Genomic DNA, 25876 nt, shown 5'->3' on the forward strand with positions numbered 1-25876 from the left:
GTAATCAATATCCAGACGAAAACGCTCTAATGTTTCTTTCACAGGATATATTCTATGAGCAATTTTAAATGACACTTCTTTGGTTTTATTTGTTACACAATACCGTTTATATACACAGTAACTTACACACACATTTGTGTAAACACGGACTTTTATTTTGCGAGATTTGCTTTTTCTGACTGACGTTAAAGAAACAGGAAGTGACGCAGTAAATGATGGCTGACGCTCGTCTGTTTGAAACTGAACGCGAGCGAAGGAGTCCCGCGTTCGTTTTTAGCAGATATTATTGTTAATAACGCCACAGTTGAGCTACTTAAGGACCAGGAGCAACGTCGCTAAGCTCGGTGAGTTTCTACACAAAGTTCGTGGTCCGAGTTTGAAGCGCGGAGTGAATTCTGTGCTCCGTCCATCGGTAAACAAGAGTCGTGTGTTTCCCTCAGATCGCGCTGTGTGTGTGTTTGTGTGTAGATGTCCTCCGCGCTCCCTCAGAAGGGCCAGGGCCCTCAGCAGCAGCAGCAGCCGGCCGGAGGGCCTCCACAGGGGGCGCTGCGGGAGATCTCCCCGGTGTACCTGTGCCGGATCGGGCAGGAAACCGTGCAGGACATCGTCACGCGCACCATGGAGATCTTCCAGATCACGCGCGCCACGCAGGTCAGGTGACGGACCGCGTCACAACACAACGACAGATATCATAATGCTTATTAAAAACAGATATTATCACATAATACATCGAAATCAGGACTCAAAAAGCCATATTTATGAAATTAAAAAGTCGAAATTATGACAAAAGTTGAAAAATTATGATATTAAAAAAAGGTCGAAATTATGACAAGTTGAAACCGACGATCAATTTGTATTAAAAAGTCATTATTATTACATTAAAATGTGGAAGTTATGACAAAAGTTGAAAATTATGATATTAAAAAAAGTCGAAATTATGACAAGTTGAAACTGACGATCAATTTGTATTAAAAAGTCATTATTATAACATTAAAATGTTGAAGTTATGACAAAAGTTGAAAATTATATTAAAAAAGTCGAAATTATGACAAGTTGACATTGACGATCAAAATTTTGATATAAAAGTCATTATTATAACATTAAAATGTTGAAGTTATGACAAGTTGAAAATTATGATATTAAAAAAGTCATAATTATAACTTTAAAAAGTCGAAATTATGACAAGTTGAAATTGATGATCAATTTGTATTAAAAAAGACATATTTACATTAAAATGTTGAAATTATGACAAACTAAATCGAAATTATGATGTTAAAAAGTTTGTAGTCAAAATTATGACAATCAAAATTAATATGAAAAAGTCATAATTATAACATTAGTCGAAACTGACAAACTACAAACCATGACACAGGTGAAATCGACTTAAAACGTCATAATTATGAAATAAAAAAAAATATTAAAGTTGGAATTATGACAGTTGACATTGACGATCAATTTGTATTAAAAAAGTCATAATTATAACATTAAAAAGTCGAAATTATGACAAGTTGAAAATTATGATATTAAAAAAGTCATAATTATGACATTAGAAAGTCGAAATTATGACAAGTTGAAATTGACGATCAATTTGTATTAAAAAAGTCATTATTATTACATTAAAATGTTGAAATGTTGACAAATTCGAAATTGACATTAAATCAAAATTAATAAAAATGTGAAATTATGACAAACTAAATCGAAATAATGATGTTAAAAAGTTTGTCGTCAAAATTATGACAATCAAAATTAATATGAAAAAGTCATAATTATAACATTAGTCGAAACTGACAAACTACAAACCATGACACAGGTGAAATCGACCTAAAACGTCATAATTATGAAATAAAAAAATATATTAAAAGTTGGAATTATGACAGTTGACATTTACGATCAAAATTATGATATAAAAGTCATTATTATAACATTAAAATGTTGAAGTTATGACAAGTTGAAAATTATGATATTAAAAAAGTCATAATTTTAACATTAAAAAGTCTAAATTATGACAAGTTGAAATTGACGATCAATTTGTATTAAAAAGTCATTATTATTACATTAAAATGTTGAAATTATGACAAATTCGAAATTGACATTAAATCAAAATTGATAAAAATGTGAAATTATTACAAACTAAATCGAAATTATGAGGTTAAAAGTTTGTCGTCAAAATTATGACAATCAAAATTAATATGAAAGTCATAATTATAACATTAGTCGAAACTGACAAACTGCAAACCATGACAAAGGTGAAATCGACTTAAAACGTCATAATTATGAAATAAAAAAAATATTAAAAGTTGGAATTATGACAGTTGAAATTGACAATGATATAAAAGTCATTATTATAACATTAAAATGTTGAAATTATGACAAATTCGAAATTGACATTAAATCAAAATTGATAAAAATGTGAAATTATTACAAACTAAATCGAAATTATGAGGTTAAAAGTTTGTCGTCAAAATTATGACAATCAAAATTAATATGAAAAAGTCATAATTACAACATTAGTCGAAACTGACAAACTGCAAACCATGACACAGGTGAAATCGACCTAAAACGTCATAATTATGAAATAAAAAAAATATTAAAAGTTGGAATTATGACAGTTGAAATTGACAATGATATAAAAGTCATTATTATAACATTAAAATGTTGAAGTTATGACAAAAGTTGAAAATTATGATATTAAAAAAGTCAATAATAACATTAAAAAGTCGAAATTATGACAAGTTGAAATTGACGATCAAAATTATGATATAAAAGTCATTATTATAACATTAAAATGTTGAAGTTATGACAAGTTGAAAATTATGATATTAAAAAAGTCATAATTATAGCATTAAAAAGTCGAAATTATGACAAGTTGAAATTGACGATCAATTTGTATTAAAAAATCCATTATTATTACATTAAAATGTTGAAATTATGACAAATTCGAAATTGACATTAAATCAAAATTGATAAAAATGTGAAATTATAACAAACTAAATCGAAATTATGAGGTTAAAAAGTTAGTAATATGAAAAAAGTCATAATTATAACATTAGTCGACAAACTACAAACCATGACAAAGGTGAAATCGACTTATAACGTCATAATTATGAAATAAAAAAGATATTAAAAGTTGGAATTATGACAGTTGAAATTGACAATGATATAAAAGTCATTATTATAACATTAAAATGTTGAAGTTATGACATGCGATTAATGATACGATTTAAATGATTAATTTTGTTGTGCCAAAGTTGTTTTTCTTATGTCACAGAAATCTTAATAATTCCACTGAAATATCTTTTTTTTAAATTTTTTATTTTTTATTATGCAAACAGACAAGTACAATATTTACTAATGAGAAATTAGATGAAAATTACATAGACCAACAAAACATACATTATGGTCAGTACGATGTATGTGTGTGTGTGTGTGTGTGTGTGTGTGTGTAACTGGGTGTGGGAGTGGAAAAATATTTGAATAAAGGAGCATGTAGGGAAGTACAACAGACATAACCAGAGTAAAAAATAAATAATAATAATTTTAAATTACATAATGATGAAGAAAGTAATAGTCTCCCCAAAAAAAAGAAGGAAAATGAGGTATGAGGAAGGTGACAACAGCAAAAGTTATAGCAATATTAATAATAATAGTTCGATAAATCAAATTAATAAGAAATAGTAGTAATGATAAACATATGAACAAATATACTCATTTCATCCGGAATGAGGGGGAGGTTAAAGGTCCACTGAAATATCTTAACATCAATATTCCCCAAAATCAGAGCAGTTTTGTGGCGCATTGACGTATCCGCACACATGACCTGTAAAGATATGCTAAACCACTGGAATAAAATCTCCTTTGAGATTTGAAGAGTTGTGTAATAAAGCGCTGTTTCCTCACAGCTTCCCAACGGCGTGACCCAGAGCCAGGCGGCGTATCAGGACCGGTTCGGGAAGCTGCAGGAGCACCTGCGTCAGCTGACCCTGCTCTTCCGGAAGCTGCGGCTGCTGTACGAGCGCTGCGTGGAGATGACCCCTGACCTCCAGGAGTCTCCGGCCGAGGTCAGTCTGACCGCTCTCTAACACTGGAACCAGGGGTCGACCGATACCGATTTTTTTGTGCCGATACCGATTTTTTTTCCTCAGCCTTAAGGCCTGTACACACCGGGACGAATATCGCGCGCGCTTATCGCCAGCGTTTTTGGTGCCGTTTTTCGGCGCGTCTTGAGTGTTCACACCCAAGCGATTTTCACTGGCGCTGCGCCGAGTGAACGTGCACATTCAGTCGATGCGCTCCCGGTACACAAGATGGTGCTGCGGCACTTTAAGCCTCTGACACTCGCTTGTCACACAGAAGGAGAAGAGAGACAGTATTTACGTGCTTGCCAAAACCACAGACATATTATGTATATGGACAAAACCACTCACACACTTTTTGCTAACTAGCAAGCAGCATTAGCAGTTCATCTTCTTCTTTGTCTACTTACTACTTCTTCGTCGTATCAGTGTGTGCTCGGCAAGAGCGTTTTGTGCTTGAGCGCCACCAAGTCGTGTTTTACTGTCACTTCAGCAGCTCCAGGCACATGAACAAAAGCGCCGATCTCATTGGTCGGCCAGTTTTTTACGCGCCGCGTCAAAATAAAAAAACGAACCCGAGGCGTTTTTTAAAAATGACGCTTTTACGCCTGGCGTTTTGCGCGTCGGTGTGAACACTCACATTGGCGCCCATTGTTTAGTCCCGAGGCGTTAAACGTCGGCGATAAACGCGTGCGAAAATCGTCCCGTGTGAACAGGCCTTTAGCCGATGAGCGATACGGGCTGACGATTTTCTTGAGCCGATACTGCTTTTGCTCCCTCAATTTACAACATAAAAATGACACAATGATCAAATTTACAATTTAAAAAAAGGAACATTTATTGAACTAAAAAAAAAACTATATTTAACAAATAGTAAAACAGGGCTCCAGAGTGCGACTAAAATTTGAGAGTGTGCGACTGAATTTTACATCCAGTCACACGTGTGCGACCAGTAAATGTGCCTGCTGTCGGTACTGGAGAAATTAAGAAAATACACTTACTAATTATAATTGATAGACGTTATGTCTGTCAAATTCTAGCCGTTTCTATTTGAGATAATATTAAACCATTTGTCCGTGATGCATTTTTGCCATTCGCAATCCAGAAGAGCGAGAAAGCGAGAGCTCTCTCACGTGGAGCTACAGCGAACACAACACCACAGTCAGCTTTAATGAGTGACGATGGCCAAGAACTACACAAAAGTTTAGTCTGCTTAAACTTTAGGGATGTGCTGTGATATTAATGTAATTTTATTTTCGATTTTGGCTTCCAAGAATTATAAAAAGCTGGTATGAGGTAAAACTCTTCCTGTAGCCGTGTTCCGTCGGGCGCGACATCCTTCCCTTCACAGCCTTGCGCTGTCATTTCTCCCTAAACCTAAACTAAACGTCAGATTCAGTGATTGTTGTAAACTGCAGTCTCTACTGTTGCTAAACTGCGGGATGTGTTTGATAATAAAGAGATATTAAATGCACAATAATCCGCGCAAGAGACGCTGTTTTCAACTTCAAGGCTGCTTATGTGTGTGTGCTGCGAAATGGACCGACTTGCACTTAATATTATTTTAGGCTTTGTGTGTGCGTCTAAACCAGGGGTGTCCAGACTTTTTTAAAAGGGGGCCGGATTCTATGTTGTAGACATACCCGGGGGCCGGTCCCATATATATATATAAAATTACATATTTTGTTTCTTGGAAACATGACAGATTTGACAAAAGTTTGAGCTGACAGTAGAGTAGCTTGAGATAGGACATAGGACATTTACAGATATTTAACAATATCTGTAAAACTTTCTTCAACCAAAAAGTTTTAATGGGTGAAATGTAAATATTATTACTGAGTTAGAACTCTTTTCTTATTTAAATTTAACACGTGCTCTATTTCGATCACCACATAAACCACACTGCAAAAAATACTTTTCTTACTTGGTATTTCCGTCTTTTTTCCAGTCCAAATATTTAAAAAAAATATGTTTTTACTAAGGAAAATTACATATTTTTTCTTGATTCCTGGGGGAAAAAAATCTAAATGAATTGAGTTTTTGCTTGAACATAAAATATTTGCCAATGGATTAGAAACATAATTTTGTTTATGTTTGGGACAGAAATAAGATTCCAAACAGAAACATTATTTTTCTTACCCCTTTGGCAGATATATTTACTTGTTTTAACCAAAAACTATTCAATTTCATTTTATTTTCCAGAAAACATGAAAAAATATCTAATGTAATTTAACTTATCTCGTAAACGCATCTTGATTTAAGAATTTTTAGATATATTTATACTAGAAACCAGACAAAATACTAAATGACAGCATTTTTTGCAGTGCTCACAAGGCAAAAAGTAAAAATATATACATTTCTATATCTAGAATGGCTTTAAAGTATTTTGTTTATAGACATATAAATACAAATACACAAACCTGCAAGTTTATGACAAAAATCTAGTGCTGCCACCTTGCGTTGACATTGTGAAACTGCACGATTTGTAAATTTTCCATGGCGGGCCACATATAATATATTTTAATAGACGCGCTGCGGGCCGTTTGAAATTCATCCCCGGGCCGCATTTGGCCCGCGGGCCGGACTTTGGACACCCCTGGTCTAAACCATCAAATAAACAACAAATATCCGGTGTCAAAATGACCGGATTGGAGAGTAGTTATTTTAACAGTTTATATCTTAAATGGGCGTAAATAGTTTGGAGAAATAGGAGAATATGATATTATTAATTCTACATTCGATCGGTCTTAAAGGGGCAGTGTCTAATAAACCTGCTGACGATTGAGCCATTCATTCGAATCGAACAAAAGGCAAATATAAAATACACATCTCTTGAATTAATAACTTTAGCTTTTATAAGCATTAATCTATCAATTTATACAGTGAAAACTATGCAGTGTTATTTTACATTTCATTACTTTATTAGATTTCTTCGTAGGTTTGTTCTTTACTGTAATATTAATGTTAGCAGACCTTCCGAATGCTGCACACTGGTCCATTTACAAATAGAGGTTTTATATTTTGTTCAAACTTTGCGGTTTCTTTTGCTATAGATATTTTACTTTTCAGATTATAAAGCCATGTTAATTATGTTCTTAATTATGTTTTTTTTTTTTATACAAAAAAATAAATAAAGTATAATAACAAGAACCGATAAGAATACTGTTAAAGTACCGGATCGATAAGCAGTATGAGTAAGAGTAGTAATACAGTTAAAACCTTAACGATTATGATCCCTATTAGTAATACAGTGGACATTAGTAGATTTGGTTAGCCGTTGATTTATGGTGTGTGCCCCTAATATTTTGGGGGCCACTGTGCTCCTAGTGAAAAAAGTTAGTCTGGAGCCCTGTAAAAACAGGTGAGGTAGAACAAGAAAAAAAAAAGTTCAGTGGTGAAAATAAATTCTGAAAATAAATATTTATGCATAAATAAAATAATTACACTATTGCACACCGTATCAACAAGCAAGCAGCATACCGTAAAACTTCAAATAATAGCCGAGTCCCAAATAGACGCCTGTCTCTTTTAAACGCCTGGTGTGACGACAGGTTTGGGTAAATAAAGGCCGGTCTCAAATAGACGCCGGGTCTGTTTTTTAGTATCGGGCTGTATTTGATCTTCTCAAACCCGTCAGATCGTCTGTTCAATGTTTTGATTAGATTTCACGTGACAGACGGAACCGTTCATGAACGACTCATCACTATGGCAACATAACAAAGAGGTTAACGAACTTTCAGTCTTCAGTTTTTCTTAATTCTCTCAATACCACCATGGAGAAAAGTATAATTTGACATTTAAGCTGACAGTTGTCAAATTTCAAGCGTGGGTAAAGCTGGATATGGAGCGGCTGAAAAATTCCTTTAAAGGGTTAGTTCACCCAAAAATGAAAATTCTGTCATTAATTACTCACCCTTATGTCGTTCGAGACCCGTAAGACCTCCGTTCATATTCGGAACACAAATGAAGATATTTTTGTTGAAAGCTGATGGCTGAGAAAGGCTTCAGTTAGGCCTCCATTGGCATTCAGTACACTTATACTCCCAAGACCGATAAAAGGCACTTAAAATGTCACTACAAAGTCCATCTCACCACAGTGACTCTACAATAATCTTACGATGCGACGACAATAGTTTTTGTGCGCAAAAAAAAATCCAAATAACACCTTTATCCAGCTTGTTATTGCCTTCCGCGTGTGCCTCCACGACGCATGCGCGAGAATATGACGTAGCGCCGGGGCTCGGGATTCCATGAAATGCACACTTTAACCCCATATTGAGCACTACGCCGAGACCTAAAGCACGATCAATGTAGAATCCAACAGCTGAGACACGCGCGTCTTCCTCTGATTGTAAACAAATCCCTTCTGGGTCGTCTGTCCGAACGCCGGATCTGCTCATATTCTCGCGCATGCGTCGTGGAGACACACACGGAAGGCAGTAACAAGTTGGAAAAAGGTGTTATTTTGATTTTTTTTTGCGCACAAAAACTATTGTCGTCGCATCGTAAGATTATTGTAGAGTCACTGTGGTGAGATGGACTTTGTAACGATGTTTTGAGTGCCTTTTATGAGTCTTGGGAGTATAAATGTACTGAATGCCAATGGAGGCCTATCTCAGCCATCAGCTTTAAACAAAAATATCTTCATTTGTGTTCCGAATATGAACGGAGGTCTTACGGGTCTCGAACGACGTGAGGGTGAGTAATTAATGACAGAATTTTCATTTTTGGATGAACTAACCCTTTAATGCTTGCGCGCAGACGTGCGCGTGTGTTTGTGTGTGCGAGGGAGAAGGAGATATATTTCATTAGCTTCGGGATGTTATCGTTAGGTATGTGGCCTGACAGTAGCTTCTGATGGAAGCGAGGATCACCTTATCCGTTGTTTCAAAGAGGGAGAGCCGTGCGCATCTGGGCGGAGCTGTTAGCGCGAGCAAGGCTGGCAGAGTTAGCGGAGGCTGGGGAAGTGGAGGAGAACCGCGGGGATGATGATCGTGATGAATAGAGTAATTTTCTATCACATGATTGCAGTTGTTTTACAGGGTAGCCTTCATTCTTTCTTGTTGATGTGTTTCGGGCAACAAGTTCATACGCTCAATGGATTTTAGCGGTAACTTATATTGTTCTGCCCATTGCTGTCACGTTTCGTTTTTTTGTTCTGCCAATAATCTAAGACATTTCTTACATTAAATGATTTGTTAAACACATTCAAATTAATTATAAATAAAACGTAATATAATGTGGTAACCTCCTACCGTCATGCTTGAACATCTCAACACTAAATTAAAGGCCTGTCTCTTATAGACGCCTGTTTCAAATACAAGCCGGTGCAGTTCGGTGATTTGGGTAAATAGAAGCCCGGGCTATTATTTGAAGTTTTACGGTAATAAAGTGCACACTGACTGTACTATACTTTAAAACTATTTACAACCTAGTCATTTAATGGTTGCACTCTAAAAAATGCTGGGTTAAAAATAACCCAAGTTGGGTTGAATATAGACTAACCCAGCAATTGGAAGCATTAAGAGTTCCTTTCACTGGAACTAACCCCTGAAAAACTAAATAGTGATACGGATATGATCACGCATGATATGTCAATAATGTGTGTGTTTCCGTCCAGCTGGTTCCTTATGTGTCTGAGGAGACGGCATCTGTGAGGGTGGAGCCGTGCAGCCCAGCGGTCATTCAGGAGAGACAGGAAGTTCTCGAGGTTTGTTTCATAGACTTTGATCAATTTAACGCATCCTTGCTGAATAAAAGTATGATTTCCTTTTCAACAGAAAGTGAGGCAGAAGAACCAGGAGATGAAGGTGCTAATGGACCAGATGAGGAACCTCCTGTGGGACGTCAATGCCATGCTCACCATGCGGAAATGATCTCCACATCTGACCATCGGTCAACTCTCAGAGCATCTTCTCAGACGGACTTTCGTTCATCTTGACCAATGAGATCAGACTCAACGCTCTGATTAATAACCTTGAGCTCCAGGAAGTGATGTCAAAGCCATGCTGATGATGTTAGCGCTTACACTATGGTCTGTTCTGTGTTTCACACTCTTGCTCCTCAGGTAGTGTGTGTGTGTGTGTGTGAGAGAGAGAGCTCTGCATCACACTCCTGAAATCTGCCTTCCGGGTGAAGAATTGAATGAATTATTGGATGGTGTTTGTTTGTTTTTTGTAAAGATTTTTTATACAAAATAAAAAATAAGTAAAAATTTTGTGTGTCTCGTCTTTTCTTTCAGGAAATACAGAACAGAATTCACATATCAGGATGTCTTAACTATTGCATAATTATTGTATTAGCATTAGTTGACTGACTACATGGAATATTTACACTTCAATAGTTTGTCTGTGTTGTAGAAATGAGCTCTGTGTGGCCCTTAAGGGCCCTAAAGGCCTGTGGGAAGATGGAGGCGTCCTGTCTGCTGGACGTATGTTTATTTTTAACGGCTGGTTTTGCTTCATGATCTCAATGTGTTTGGGTACCAAATGGAACGCAATATAGAACCAAAATGTAAAAAAAAAAAAAAAAGTATTTTAGATTACATTGTATATTGATATACATATAGACGTACAGCCTTTAAAATAAAAAAATATTAAAACAAAATATTTAAATTCTCTTCCCTTATGTTATAACATTTATACTCATAGGCTACTTGCATTCTTTTTGTTTGTTTTTTGTTTCTTGTAATCCTGAGACCCATTTATGGACTGTGACCCTTCATCAGTGTTATTAAAGTTTTACTATTAGATTGAATTAGCTTTTATGTTTATATTTTTAGTTTTCATATGAGTTAATTTTTTTGTTAAATATCATTTTTGTTTTAATTTACCTTTATTTCTGTTTTATTTTTTGTATTTTATTTTTAGTTCCAATGAATCATTTTAGTGCTTCAACTTAAACTAAAATGAAAATGGGAAAGGTTACTTTGGTTTTTCAACTATTTATTTCAGCTTCCTTTCAATTAACAGAAATGTTTTAATAGCTTTAAGGATAATAACCCTCCCTCCAGTTGCAGAATGACTGGTAGGATCACAGTACTGGGTGTTTACCAGCAGATGGCGTCATTGTGACGTTTCTTAAACTGATCCACATTTTTCTCTTTGTGGCGACTGTGGCAAATACCTCAACATATCAGTTCAGCTCCTCTTTTTGCATAATTGAGTGAGAAGTGAGAACACGTGGTGTTCAAACACAAACTATTAAGAAAATGCCAGTCCATTAAAAAAAGACTCCCTTCTGTCCCCTAAGAATCAGGTGGATTTTAAAAACCATTCCAAAGCTTTACTGAATGTACACTGAAACTGATCTTTTATCTTAAGAATAAAAGGTGCAGAGGTCAAATGAAAATAAAGAAAGAAGTGCAATATTAGTATTGCTCAGAAAACCGTAGTTTGGTATTTTGCTGATAGGATCAGTGGACTGGGGTTTAACATCATCTCATTTCACTCAATCTGCCAATGAAAACAGAACAAAAATCATTAAGACGTTACACACAGTATAAATAGAACAAATGTCTACACACTGTCTCTCTCTCTTATCGCTCACCTGCAAACACCTCGACCTCACACAGTGTGAGATATTCACTGCGCCCAGGTATAATAATGTAGACATATCGGCCCTGAATAGGCCTAAACTCAAATGTTTTTGTGACTCCAGCTGGGATGGACTCAACAATTGAAACCCTGTGAAGACACACAGAGAAATAGAGATGAGCGTATCAAAACAGCATGATGCATATTAAATATACTTCTGTCAAAGGCAAGTTTGTATTAAAAGGATTTATTCAAAGTAATTTAATCTTATTTACTCATTTTCTAACCATGTGTGTAAGTATTTAGAGAGAGACAATACTTACAGCTGATTATTGTTGCCATTATTGTCCAGGCTGTTGCCGATACGGATCTGAGCACCATTTATCCTCTCTGCACAACAATCTCCTCGATTAGTGATGCTAACCCTTGTTATCTTGTAGACGTCCGACAGGTCAACTCTCCACCAGGGGTCTCTGTCCTCTTTAGTATGAGTGCATGACAATCCACTGAAAATTGAATTCCTGTTGCCATCGACAGCATTTTGAGCTCCTGCTTGTTTGTGTGTGGAAGACTGGGCAGCTGCGGCTCCGAGAGCAAGATTCCCTGTTTAACATAAAATAATAAACAAGAACTTTTTTTTCTTTAATGTGATAAAGTATAAACCCCAAATAATGGACAAAATAATGCTAAGCTATGTAATCTAAATCAGTGGTTCTCAACTCCAGTCCTGGGGACCCACTGCTCTGCACATTTTGTGTCTCTCTTATCTGACACACTCAGTTCAGTTCATGGAGCTCTCTCCTAACGAGCTGATGATCAGAATCAGGTGCCTTAAATAAGGTAGACATACAAAATGTGCAGAGCAGTGGGTCCCCAGGACTGGAGTTGAGAACCACTGATCTAAATGATTATTACACAGCTCTCTGGAATACTTGATTGTGATTGGTCCGTGGTGACATTCTGAGATTTTTCCAGATAATGAGCGTCATCAATAGCAACGCTGTATAACAGACAGCTCATCCGCTTTCTGAAGCCGGTCTTTCTTGGATGTTTCTTGTATCACACACACGTTTCATTCAGACACAACTGGTGCCAGCTCTGTTATAGTTAGAGATTGTATTGAAGTAGTTGTATAGAAGTACAGTCATGACTGTACATTATCCCTTAAATGTTTGTCTTGTTTGAAAATAGGAATATATTTTTCTTACCTTGTATAAGCTACTGTTTTGTTAATTAGAAATTTTTCTCAATAAAAAAATAAAATAAAAAATTATATATATATATATATATATATATATATATATATATATATATATATATATATATATATATATATATATATATATATATATATATATATGTGTGTGTTACTGACAACATTGAAAGTAATGAAGAACACTCACTTGGAGCACAAGTGTACGTTGACCTGTCCTTATCTGTTTATAAAATAATAACAGTTATTCACACATTAATAAGTATATAAACAAATTCTATCACACAGTCTTCTCTCTCTGTCCCTCACCAAACACCTCGACCTCACACAGTGTGAGATATTCACTGCGCCCAGGAATAACAATGTTGACGTATTGGCCCTTAATCGGCTTAAACTCAAATGTTTTTGTCTCTCCAGCTGGGATGAACTCAACAGTTACAGCCCTGTGAAGACACAGAGAAATAGAGATGAGTGTATCAAAACGGCATGAAGCATATTACATATACTTCTGTCAAAGGCAGGTTTGTATTAAAAAGGGTTCATTCAAAGTCATTTCCTCTTATTTACTCATTTTATAACCAAGTATTAAGAGAGAAACAATACTTACAGCTCATTACTGTTGCCATTATTTTCCAGGCTGTTGCCGATACGGATCTCAGCACCATTTATCCTCACTGATTCAGTATCTCCTCGATTAGTGATGCTAACCCTGGTCACCGCTTGTTCTTTCAGCAGGTCAACTCTCCACCAGGGGTTCAAGTCCCTATTAGTATGACTGCATGATCCAATAGGCAGAATTGAATCCCTTTTGCCATCAACAGCCCTTTCAGCTCCTAAATTCTCGTATGTGGTAGAATGGACAGCTGCGGCTCCAAGAGCAAGATTCTCTGTTTAACAAAATAATAAACACTTTTTTTTTCCTTTAATGCACTAAAGTATAATTACAATATAATGGGCAAAATAATGCTAAGCTGTGTAATTCAAATGATTATTACACGGCTCTCTGGAATACTTGATTCTGATTCTATCATTAATTACTATTAATGATAGAATCATTAATTACTAATCATTAATTACTATTGTGTCCATGCTTAACTAATGCATAATTGTGAACAAGCAAATCATGAATTACTAGTTTAACTAATGCATAATTACGGACCCTTAAAATGTAAAGTTAATCATTAATTACTAGTGTGTTTGTGCTTAACTAATGCTTAGTTGTGAACAAGTTAATCCTTAATTAATCCTTAACTAATGCATTATTCTGGACCCTTAAAATAAAGTGTTATCATAACGTTCTTCTCAAGCTGATGTACAGCCAAAACAATCTCTTTCCCATAGGTTTCCTATTATCATCTGCTTTGAAACAATCTATATTGTAAAAAGCGATATATATAAATGAAGGTGACCTGACTTGACTTGCTCTGTTGGTTGCTGGGTTTCTTATTTCATCAGCTTGCAATGTTAGATCTATTGTTCCCGAGAACACATGAGTTTCTAGTGCTAAGCAGCCAGGTTACACATATAGTAAAACATACGGGCCCATAAAAAAACAAAGCAGTACATTTGTCCCATACTCGGAATTTGTGCACACATACACAGCAGTGAGTAGTGAACACACACCCGGGGAGCTATTGGGGATTAAGGGCCTTGCTCAAGGGCACATAAGACATGATTAATGAGAGTGGAAGAGAGCACTGATCATTCACTCCCCCACCTGAGATGCAAACCCACGACCTTCAGGTTACAAATCCAACTCTCTAACCGTTAGGCTACAACTGAGAGTAATGTAGTATTTGTGCTGTTTGCCCAAATTATTGTTTTTGTACACTGTAATGGATTCTAAGATAATAAACAGGTACAAATTTAAAACTCAATATGTCATACAGTATATAATTATGTAATTATTTATTTGGGTGTACATGACTGTACATTATCCCTTAAATGTTTGTCTTGTTTGAACATGTTTGTTTGTTTTGATAGGAATAATTTTCACGAAAGCTTTGCGTTTATTATTAGTGAGCTACTAAAACAAATTCAACTCAAATCAATATTTTGTGTCAAATTATTTATTTGTGGTTAGTAACCATGTAATTAGCCGGGGTCCTGATCAGTTTATTTTGCCAAAACAACCAATAAGGGATAATGTAGATGAAGACAGTTATCAAATGTTCTGTAAGAATATTATATGTGTGTGACTGACAACATTCAGTAATGAAGAACACTCACTTGGTACACAAGGGCATTGTCACAGATGCATCAGCGTCAGACCTCTACACTCCGCCCATCCGCTCCGCTTCACCCGAGTTCTGATTCATCGCACCTGTGTTCATCACCTGTCCCTAATTCCCTATCACTGCACTTCCTGTTATAAGCACCTTCAGTTCCTACAGTCATTGTCAGGTCTCGTCGATACTACATCGCCATACTGACTCACTCACTCGATCCTTACCTTCAGAAGACTTACCTGTGTTCCTTCATCCGACGATCCTTCCTCAACCAGCCTGCCTTCTTCAGATCACCAGCCTTGAACTTTCACCATCCCGACTTCCATCCTGCATCAGATAAGAGACTCATTCAGAACACTTCATCAGTTACCGCTCCAGTTTATCTCATCACTTCTTCCTGTCTGCCGTGACCATTATATGTTTGTGTTAAATATCCTTTCAACTTACCTGTTTGTGTCATTCAGCAACCCTGACAGAAGACCTGACCAAACATGCACGAACCATCTGGTCACGGCGACGGAGAAGCTTCCACGCCGATCTTCACCACTGGATCCTCACCTGTCACTTCATCACCCGCCATCAATTCTTCTTCGTCTGCCTCTGTCAGTCCCATGGCCCGGCCAGCGCCCTTCTCTGGCGAGGAGGGGGAGTGCAGCGGATTTCTCCTGCAGTGCGAGCTGTTCATGGAGATGAACACATCACAATTCAACTCAGAGAGATCAAAGGTAGCTTTCTTCATTTCCCTTCTCACTGGAAGAGCATTGCTTTGGGCACAATCGCTTTGGGAAGCGAAAGGAGCTGTGACTGAGACCCTGAACAACTTTATTAGTCACTTCCGGGTTGTATTTTCTCCAGTCGCTAATGCTTTATCAGTTCATGATCAATTATTTCATCTACGACAAGGCAAGTCATCTGTTTCTTCATATGCCCTTCAGTTTCGAACCCTAGCAGCCTCTTGTGGATGGAATGAGCCGGCTTTAATCACCGCCTACCGGCAAGGGTTAGATCATGAGATCCGGTTACAACTCACCATTCATGATGATGCCATTGGTTTGGAAAGTCTCATTCAGCGTTCCATCAGAGTGGACCAATGCCGCACTGCCTGTCTGCTCGCTCAACCTGCACTGCCTCCTCCTCGTCCTTCCACCACAGTCAACCCTCTAACACCAGAACCCATGGACCTCAGTTCTGCACATTTATCAGCAGTTGAACGCCAGAGACGTATCTCTAACAACCTGTGTCTATACTGTGGATCCGCTGGCCACCTGCTAGTCTCTTGTCCAGTTCGTCCCCCACGACCGGCGGTGAGTACAGTACATCTTCCATCACCCATTTCTCAACTGAAATACACTACTGTTCAGATCTCACATCGTCAGCACTCTCTTCCAGCACAAGCGCTAATCGACTCTGGGTCCGCTGGTAACTTTATCTCCCGTTCCACTCTTCAAAAGCTACAAGTCCACCATGAATCCATCCCGCAGTCTCTTCAAGTGCATTCCATCCTCGGCAGACCGCTCGGTCGTGGGAGGATATGTCACCGCAGCCCCTCTGTAACAATGAAAGTTGGTTGTCTTCATCAAGAGGAATTGTCTTTTCTGGTGTTGGAGGGTTCTACGGCAGATATCATCCTGGGACGCCCGTGGTTGGAACTTCATTCTCCAGATATCAACTGGTCTACGGGAGAGGTTCGTCAATGGGGAAGTAACTGCTTTTCACGCTGTTTATCTCAGGTTAAAAGGGTGTCTCACCATCACTCATTACCCGTCCAAAAGATTTCCATGTGTACTACCTCCATTGAAAGCCCAGCTATTAACGACCATCATGAGATTCCTCACAGTTACCGGGCGTTCCAGGATGTCTTCGATAAGCAGCTGGCCACGAAACTTCCACCACATCGGCCATGGGACTGTGCGATTGACCTACTGCCTGGGGCGGTCCTACCGCGTGGTAAAATCTACCCACTGTCCATCCCAGAACAGAAGGCCATGGAGGAGTACATCGAGGAGGCACTTCACCAAGGATACATCCGACCTTCTACTTCCCCTGCTGCTTCAAGCTTCTTTTTCGTCGGTAAGAAGGACGGAGGCTTGCGCCCCTGTATAGATTACCGGACCCTCAATAATTCCACCGTCAAGTATAGGTATCCTCTTCCTCTGGTCCCAGCCGCCTTGGAACAGCTTCGTGGTGCAAAGGTATTCACTAAACTTGATCTCCGTAGTGCTTATAATTTAATTAGAATTAGAAAGGGAGATGAGTGCCGCGTCATGCCCTTCGGGCTGTCCAATGCTCCAGCGGTCTTCCAGGGGTTTATGAATGAGATATTTAAAGATTATCTGAACCAGTTCGTTATAATCTACATCGATGATGTCCTTATATATTCTACCAGCCTGTCTGAGCACCGCCTTCATGTCAAGTCAGTTCTCCAACGTCTTCGGGATCATCAGCTGTATCTAAAACTTGAGAAATGTGAGTTCCATCAAGAAACCCTCCACTTCCTAGGGTATGTGATCACTCCTCAGGGAGTCACCATGGACCAGAGGAAGGTGGATGCCGTTGCCAACTGGCCATTACCCATCACCATCAAAGAGCTGCAACGATTCCTGGGCTTCGCAAACTTCTACCGTAGATTCATTCAAGGTTACAGTCAAATCAGTGCTCCTATCACCTCACTCCTGAAAAAAGGGGCCAAGTCTCTGTCCTGGACCTCTGAAGCCACCCAAGCGTTTGATGTGTTGAAGCAATCATTCAGTTCCGCTCCTACCCTTGTGCATCCCAATCCAGATCTTCCTTTCACCGTCGAAGTGGATGCGTCCAACACTGGGGTAGGAGCGATCCTCTCTCAACAGCAGGGGAAGCCTCCTCGACTCCATCCATGTGCCTTCTTCTCCAAGAAGATGTCCCCGGCGGAGCAGAATTATGATATCGGCAACCGGGAACTGCTGGCTATCAAGCTAGCTCTGGAGGAATGGAGACACTGGCTGGAGGGAGCGAAACATCCCTTTATAGTCATCACAGACCACCGAAATCTGGGATACCTTCGAGAGGCCAAAAGACTCAACACTCGTCAAGCTCGCTGGTCCCTTTTCTTTACAAGATTCAACTTCAAGGTAACATACCGTCCAGGGGACAAAAATGTCAAGGCTGATTCACTATCTCGTATACATCAACCCGATACCTTCACTCCAGAACCAGAACCTGTCCTCCCTCCAGCCTTGATTGTTAGTCCCATCCAGTGGGGTATAGATGACCATATAGCCGACGCCACCCGAACCGAACCTGCTCCGCCGGGAGGGCCAGTGGGACGGACTTATGTTCCCACGCGTCTACGTCCGTCCCTCATGGACTCGGTCCATACTTCGCTGGGCTCTGGACACCCAGGCAGTCAACAGACCCTCTCGCTCCTTCAACGTCGGTACTGGTGGCCCAGTATGAGCCAGGATGTGTCCCAGTACGTTAAGGGCTGCTCAGTCTGTGCCATGGCCAAGGTCCCTCGTCGGCTCCCAGAAGGTAAATTAGTACCCTTGCCTATTCCAACCAGGCCGTGGTCCCATCTGGGGATAGACTTTGTTACCGATCTCCCTTCTTCTCAATCTCAAACATGTATACTGGTGGTTGTTGACCGTTTCTCGAAGGCCTGTAAACTCATCCCTATGCCAGGTCTACCCACTGCCTTCGAAACGGCAGAAGCATTATTTAACCAAGTCTTTCGTCACTTTGGGTTACCAGAAGATATCGTCTCCGATCGCGGACCTCAGTTTATATCCAGGGTATGGAGAGCCTTCTTCAACCTTCTGGGAGTCACAGTCAGCTTGACGTCAGGATACCATCCCCAGTCCAATGGCCAGACTGAGCGGAAGATACAAGAGGTCGGACGGTATCTTCGATCCTACTGCCATGACCATCAAGACTGCTGGAGCAGGTATCTACCCTGGGCCGAGTATGCACAGAATTCCCTTCAACAGTCTACTACTGGTCTCACGCCGTTTCAGTGCATACTCGGCTTCCAGCCGCCCCTGTTTCCCTGGTCAGGTGAGCCTTCAGATGTTCCAGCAGTCCATCATTGGTTCCAGGAGAGCGAGAGGGTCTGGGACTCAGCTCATGTTCATCTCCAAAGGGCTGTTCGGAGACACAAGAGTCAGGCCGACGCTAGAAGATCTGCGACTCCGAGGTATCAACCAGGGCAAAAGGTCTGGCTCTCCACCCGGGACATCCGTCTCCGTCAGCCCTGTCGTAAGCTGAGTCCCCGATATATAGGTCCATTCGCAATACAGAGGCAGATCAACGACGTCACCTACCGGTTATCACTCCCTGCACACTACCGCATCTCACCTTCATTTCATGTCTCCCTGCTCAAACCCTATACTGATCCTTTGTTTCCTCACTCCTCAGAGCCTGGCGCTGATGAGGTACCTCCTCCTCCCGTGGACCCCGCTGACGAGAACATCTACCAGGTCCAGGGCATTCTCGATTCCCGACGACGGGGCAATCAACTGGAGTACCTCGTGGACTGGGAGGGTTTTGGACCTGAGGAGAGATGCTGGGTTCATCGTGATGACATACTAGACCCTATGCTCCTACAGGACTTTCACTCATCTCATCCCAATCGTCCGGCGCCGAGAGGTCGAGGTCGGCCCCGTCGTCGGGTCTTTCGGCCCTCAGGAGCTGGCCGTGGAGGAGGGGGTACTGTCACAGATGCATCAGCGTCAGACCTCTACACTCCGCCCATCCGCTCCGCTTCACCCGAGTTCTGATTCATCGCACCTGTGTTCATCACCTGTCCCTAATTCCCCATCACTGCACTTCCTGTTATAAGCACCTTCAGTTCCTACAGTCATTGTCAGGTCTCGTCGATACTACATCGCCATACTGACTCACTCACTCGATCCTTACCTTCAGAAGACTTACCTGTGTTCCTTCATCCGACGATCCTTCCTCAACCAGCCTGCCTTCTTCAGATCACCAGCCTTGAACTTTCACCATCCCGACTTCCATCCTGCATCAGATAAGAGACTCATTCAGAACACTTCATCAGTTACCGCTCCAGTTTATCTCATCACTTCTTCCTGTCTGCCGTGACCATTATATGTTTGTGTTAAATAAATATCCTTTCAACTTACCTGTTTGTGTCATTCAGCAACCCTGACAGGCATGATGGTGTGTCCTTTTCTGTTAATAAAGTAATGCCAGTTAGACACACATTATTAAATATATACATTTAATCAGATTTTTAAATCCAGGCATTTTTACTTGTATTATTCTAAACGTACCTGTGGGATCAGCGACGCACATCCCAGTAAAAAGTGTCAGAAACAAAATCCCACGAACGGCCATCCTGATATAAGACACAACAACACATCACCTCATCTCAGCATATGAAGGAATCATTTTCAATTTCTCATCCTCATTTAAACAAAGAAACATATATATATATATATATTGCTACTGTAATGAGACAATAGTAGAAGAAGCCCAAGACTTAAAGTCAGTGTAATGTGACTAACCTGCCTCCGTTCTTTGGGTTTTAAACGCCTTTGCTAAGTTTGCTCTAGTTTTAACTTATATACACTACCGGTCAAAAGTTTTTGGATGGTAAGATTGTTTTAAATGTTTTTAAAAGAAGTCTCTTCTGCTCACCAAGGCTTCATTTATTTGATCCAAAATACAGCAAAACAGTAATAATGTGAAATATTTTTACTATATAGTAAAGTGTCATTTATTCCTGTGATCAAAGCTGAATTTATCATCATTACTCCAGTCTTCAGTGTCACATGACCCTTCACTCATCATTCTCATATGAAGATTTGCTTATTATCAATGTTGAAAACAGGATTATTTTATGAATAGAAAGGTCAAAAGAACAGCATTTATTCTGAAATAGTAAGCGTTTGTAACATTATCACTACTGTTCAAAAGTTTAATACATTTATTCAGCAATAATGAATTAAACTGATCAAAAGTGACAGTATAGACACTTATAATGTTGATATTTCAATATTTATGATAATAGTTTTATATCTATTAAATATTCATTGCTATTAGAATAATTATCAACACTATTGTTTAGCCTCATTTTGCCCTTTTGTAAAAGACAGATTGTCAGTAAAACTGATTCTTGTTGAATGTTCTCTTGTCATTATTGGATTGCAGCGAGTGACACTTCTAGACTACTGTATACTACATCTTTACACCCTGAGTCCGAACAAAAGTTTAGTTTTATTAGTAAAATCTCCATTGCATATGATGCTCTCAGAGAAACCACTAACAGCTTCTTCACTAACAAGGCCTTTAATTAATCTATTAATCAGAAGTGATTGGTTAATATTAAACGTGTGTGTTCAATAAGTAACTGTGATGTTTTAATGGAATTTAATCTAGCTGCGTATGAACGTGACATTTACTCTGATATGGTTTTGAAAAAGGAAACACAACATTAATTAAAGAACAGAAGCCCGGCTGCGTTACAAGAGTGAATGGCTTAGAGTTTTGCAAATGTATCACTAATAAAACTGATCAACTGTATTCAATACATTCTCATTTCTATTATAATTGTAGAGAGTTCATAAACATTCATAACTCACCTAGAAATCATCAATGAATCAGCCGCACAGAAGACCTTCACAATTCAGCCGTTATCTGTAAATAATAAATAGTTAATAATACGTTTTTATATAATAAATAAATTACATTATTAATATTTATGTATAAACAATTGCTATATTTATTATTTATCCAATATATTATTCAGATGAGGAATATTATGCCCTGCCAAAACATTTCAATCCAAAAATGTGCCATTAAACATAGATATGAATATTAATACTCACCAGCAGTCTATGAAGAGGATCTAGATGAATAATATTGTGCTCAGAAATGATGCTCTATTTATTGGTGAATTAAGGTCCTCCTAACCAAATAAGTCTGATCTGATATCAGTAAAATCAACATTAAATGGAACTATTACAAAATATTCCCTGTTTTTGTGATCTGATATCGTGACGGCTCTCGATCAAACATTACTTTGGAGTTTGAACATTTGACACACAAAGTGAATCGCCCACATGATTGTACACAACACGAGGCTTTATTTCGTCCTTGATTACGTCACATGACACCAATACACTCCTCGATTTTTTGCAAGCTTACGCATTATAATTTCTAGTTTTATATATTCTACAACCTATTTCCACTGCCATCTTACTATGAAGAAAACAAGATCTGTGCATCATCTGTGGCGACGGGGAAACCATGACAGGAATTGTGCTGATGGCACTGTGTGCTTTGGCCTATTTGCCAAGTTCAAGGGTCTATGAAAAAGACTGGGACTGTGAAAAAGTGTTCAAACTTTGGCTCTCCTTAGGGTCGTGCGTCATATTTCAAGGACTTAGGTCTGCTTTAACACTTACTCTGTGGCGGCCAAGAAACTACATTGTGAAATGGGCTGATGGCGCAATATGTGGCTCAGTGTGCATTGACCTATATGCAAAGTTTAACGGTTTCACATGTGCACATGAAAATCTGTATATTTTGATTATTTTTTTCTTTCCTATTAGAAGCTCTGTAATACGGTACTAAGAATATTGTGAAAAGAAACCCAAAATGCTTATAACTGCAATTTTTCATAATGAAAAAGTGCACCTTCACTCTTAAAAAAAAAGGTTCTTAAATGGTTCTTTGGCGGGGTGTATGGTTCCTTGAAGAACCGTTTAAATCCAAAGAACCTTTACAATGCATAAAAGGTTCTTTGTAGCACAGAAAGGTTCTTTAGACTATAAAATGGTTCTTCACACTCAACAATCTCATGTTGTATATAATGTATTTCTTTCTTTTTCTGGAAAGTGAGATAAAGTGACCTAAATAATCCTGTGTGGTACAGAATCTGTCAGAGATTCTGGTCCAGTCAATTCAGACTCATTTATATTTACATTTATATATTTATCAGACTCAATATAGTGCAATATAAAGTATAAATTGAGTTATATGAATTGTGTTAAGGCGTTTATTAAAAAAACAAAAATACAAAAAACCAAAAAACATACAGACCCCCAGACCCCAGTGGGGCCGAGGTCCACCCACCACAGTTAAACAAAATCCTGTGAGAAACACTATGATGTTGTTGATTGATAGGAAACGTCAATGTATCTTAAGATAATTGCCATTCATATTAAAAAAAAAAAAATAGGTCTATTTTACATAACCACAATCTGCCATCTGAGGTGGAAGCCTTTTGTAATAAAGCATACAATTAAACTTTATCTCAAAATGCCTTCCTGTGCTCACATAGTCCTTATTGTTTAAAAACACATGCAACATTGATCCGTCAAGTAATTATTATCATCCTAATATGCATTTTAAATTATGCTGTTAGTTATATATTTATATTATATATTTATGCATTTGGCAGTCGCTTTTATCCAAAGCGACTTACAGTGCCCTTATTACAATCCCCCTGGAGCAACATGGAGTAAAGTGCCTTGCTCAAGGACACACTGGTGGTGACCGCTGGGATCGAACAAGCAACCTTCTGCATATCAGTTAAGTGGTTTAACCCACTGGACCACCATCTCAATAGTTTGTGTATTTAAAAACGAACCTGTTGAATTAATTCAAAAACTTCTCTCGTAATACTCAGACTGGTTGCCACCTAGCGGTGTTATGCTGTAATCTACAGAATGAGAATCACGAATGAATCAGTGAATGAATCTTTTTAGAGAACAGAATTGAACAAAATCCCCACTTGTCCGTGTTATGGTTCTTCTGAGAATGGTTTAGTAATCGGGGAAATGCACCTATTATTAGTCATGTCATGCACAGGAATGACAGGTCAATGACTTCATTCTTAGTTTGGAGTCGATTCTCAATTCTCGAAGCCTCGACCAAGTGATTCTTTTTGGAATCGACTTCCAGGTTATTCCCCTCCCCCTTCCCATCAGTTTTTTCTTCGCACGGTGCCGGTGTCGAGTTGTGTAGGTGTGTGTCCAGACTATAGTTTTGCGAGAGCCTGATAAGTGGTAAGTACTTTTGTAACTAATTTAAATTTTAAATAGCTTATCATAATGAGTTATCTGAACTTGTTGATTAATAAATTATTTGTTGTTGTTTGCCAGATGTAGTTTCGAGGTGTTTCTTCCCACTCACTTTAGCGCGCGCTGACTGAAGACTCTGACAAAAATCGACGGTAATTGTGCATATATAAAGCTATTTTAAATAGCCAAAAACAAAAGATAAAGTATTGTTTGTTGCTGTTTTTCTATTTGGTGGGAGATTATCTAATTTAATGGTTTTATCTAACTTGCCCAGATTTAGTTTCGAGCAGTTTCTTCCCGCTCCTTTCACCTCAGGACGACAAAGCGAGTTCGTTATTTTTTGGAAGTCTTCACAACAATCTACTGGTAAGTGAATTCATTTAATAATTATCATATGTGCTAAAATAAAACATTGTTCATTAATTTCTGTTTGTGTGGTCGTGTGTTGTGTAAAATACAACCTTAATCCAGTGAGGTAACGTTAGACTATAGTTTAGATAATGTTAACTGTAGTGTCCGATTAGGCCTTAGTTAAATTAGGACATTCAAGTAATCTTTTATAAACCTGATTTAGAAAAAAGGCTAACTTACTGGAATCATTGTTCATACAAGGTGCTTGAAGTACTTGAATTTGACTTTTTGAAATTGAAGTCCTGGAAAACTATGGAAGCAAATAAGAGACATAACTATTTGAAATTTAACAGCCACTGAATAGGCTACTTAGTTTTGAAATATTTTATTTTGAAAAATATTTATCTCAATTTATTTGCTCTGAATTCACCTCTTTGAAATTATTTTACTTTGGAAACCCTTCGAATTTACCTCTCAACCTGAATTTCGATGAAAAATTTTCAATGCTCACAAATCAACTTACAGAATTTCAGATAAAATAAATTCAGGTTGATCAAGTTTGATTGCTCAAATTCAGATCTCAAATTTCAAGTTAATATTTTTCAAAGAAAACAGTCTAATTCGACTGCTCACATTCAGATCGAAAAATTCAAGTTAAATATTCACATGGTAACATCCGGGCTACCCAGGATAGGAAAAACAGTTGAGCGCCTATCAGAGCAAGTTGATCAGCACGGACAATATTAAACCTGTAAAGATGACTTCCAGGCTTAACATACTTCTGTTCTGTCGAGCCCTGAGTCCGATTGTACATAAACAGCAAACTTACCCGGGCCCCTTCGTTTTCCCTGGAAGTCATCTTAATGCTGCGTTCACACCGAACGCAAATAGAGCATCTGGAGCGAGTGATTTTCTTTGAAAAATATTAACTTGAAATTTGAGATCTGAATTTGAGCAATCAAATTAGATCAACCTGAATTTATTTTATCTGAAATTCTGTAAGTTGATTTTTTTTTTTTGTAATTTCAAATAGTTATGTCTCTTATTTCCTGAAAACCGCCATATTTAGAAAGGCAAGTTACTTGAAAAGTGCTTGACTTATTTAAATACTATATACGCAGGGCTCGACATTAAAGGGATAGTTCACCCAGAAATGAAAATTCTGTCATCATTTACTCACCCTCAAGTTGTTCCAAACCTGTATGAGTTTCTTTGTTCTGCTGAACACAAAAGAAGATATTTTGAAGAATGTTGGTAACCAAACAGTTAAAGGTGAACTATGTAAGATTTTTTCAGTAAAATATCCAAAAACCACTAGACCAGTGTTATATATTTTGTTCAGTTGAGTACTTAGAATATCTCAAATGTTTCCAACTATTTGTAAATCATGAGAAATTGTTATTTTAACCAAGGAACGGGGACGTGTGAGCTATGCGTGCGAGGGAGTCGCCTG

General features: G+C 38.3%; 2 protein-coding genes across 3 annotated transcripts; one reads left to right on the forward strand and one right to left on the reverse strand.

The window, feature by feature from the left end:
* The first annotated feature begins 181 nt into the window (after positions 1 to 181).
* Positions 182 to 10290, forward strand: LOC307133864 (mediator of RNA polymerase II transcription subunit 30). Of its 2 annotated transcripts, none has more exons than XM_079829170.1 (5): positions 182 to 344; positions 441 to 651; positions 3900 to 4058; positions 9694 to 9783; positions 9854 to 10290. In XM_079829170.1, exons 2-5 carry the CDS (start codon positions 469 to 471, stop codon positions 9947 to 9949), a joined length of 528 nt encoding a protein of 175 aa, XP_079685296.1. In that variant the 5' UTR covers positions 182 to 344; positions 441 to 468; the 3' UTR covers positions 9950 to 10290. The 2 variants fall into 2 exon arrangements, with proteins under 2 accessions (XP_079685296.1, XP_079685295.1); XM_079829169.1 differs by having other exon boundaries at positions 196 to 344; positions 469 to 651.
* Positions 10291 to 10940: 650 nt separating this feature from the next.
* LOC307133725 (fucolectin-1-like) lies at positions 10941 to 13602 on the reverse strand (the record flags this gene model as incomplete). The annotated part of the gene is made up of 7 exons (XM_079828946.1): positions 10941 to 11527; positions 11622 to 11758; positions 11932 to 12211; positions 13012 to 13044; positions 13131 to 13264; positions 13429 to 13563; positions 13598 to 13602. The coding sequence occupies 7 exons, from the start codon at positions 13600 to 13602 to the stop codon at positions 11523 to 11525; spliced, it is 729 nt and encodes a 242-aa protein (XP_079685072.1). The 3' UTR covers positions 10941 to 11522.
* Between the last annotated feature and the right edge of the window lie 12274 nt (positions 13603 to 25876).

Source organism: Gobio gobio (genome assembly GCF_949357685.1).
Source record: "Gobio gobio genome assembly, chromosome: 11".
Lineage (NCBI taxonomy): Eukaryota > Metazoa > Chordata > Actinopteri > Cypriniformes > Gobionidae > Gobio > Gobio gobio.

Coding starts and splice junctions, on each gene's coding strand:
- LOC307133864 (XM_079829170.1), top strand. CDS start 469: ATGTCCTCCGCGCTCCCTCAGAAGGGCCAGGGCCCTCAGCAGCAGCAG. Junction 652..3,899: donor AGATCACGCGCGCCACGCAG/GTCAGGTGACGG, acceptor GTTTCCTCACAG/CTTCCCAACGGCGTGACCCA. Junction 9,784..9,853: donor AGAGACAGGAAGTTCTCGAG/GTTTGTTTCATA, acceptor CCTTTTCAACAG/AAAGTGAGGCAGAAGAACCA.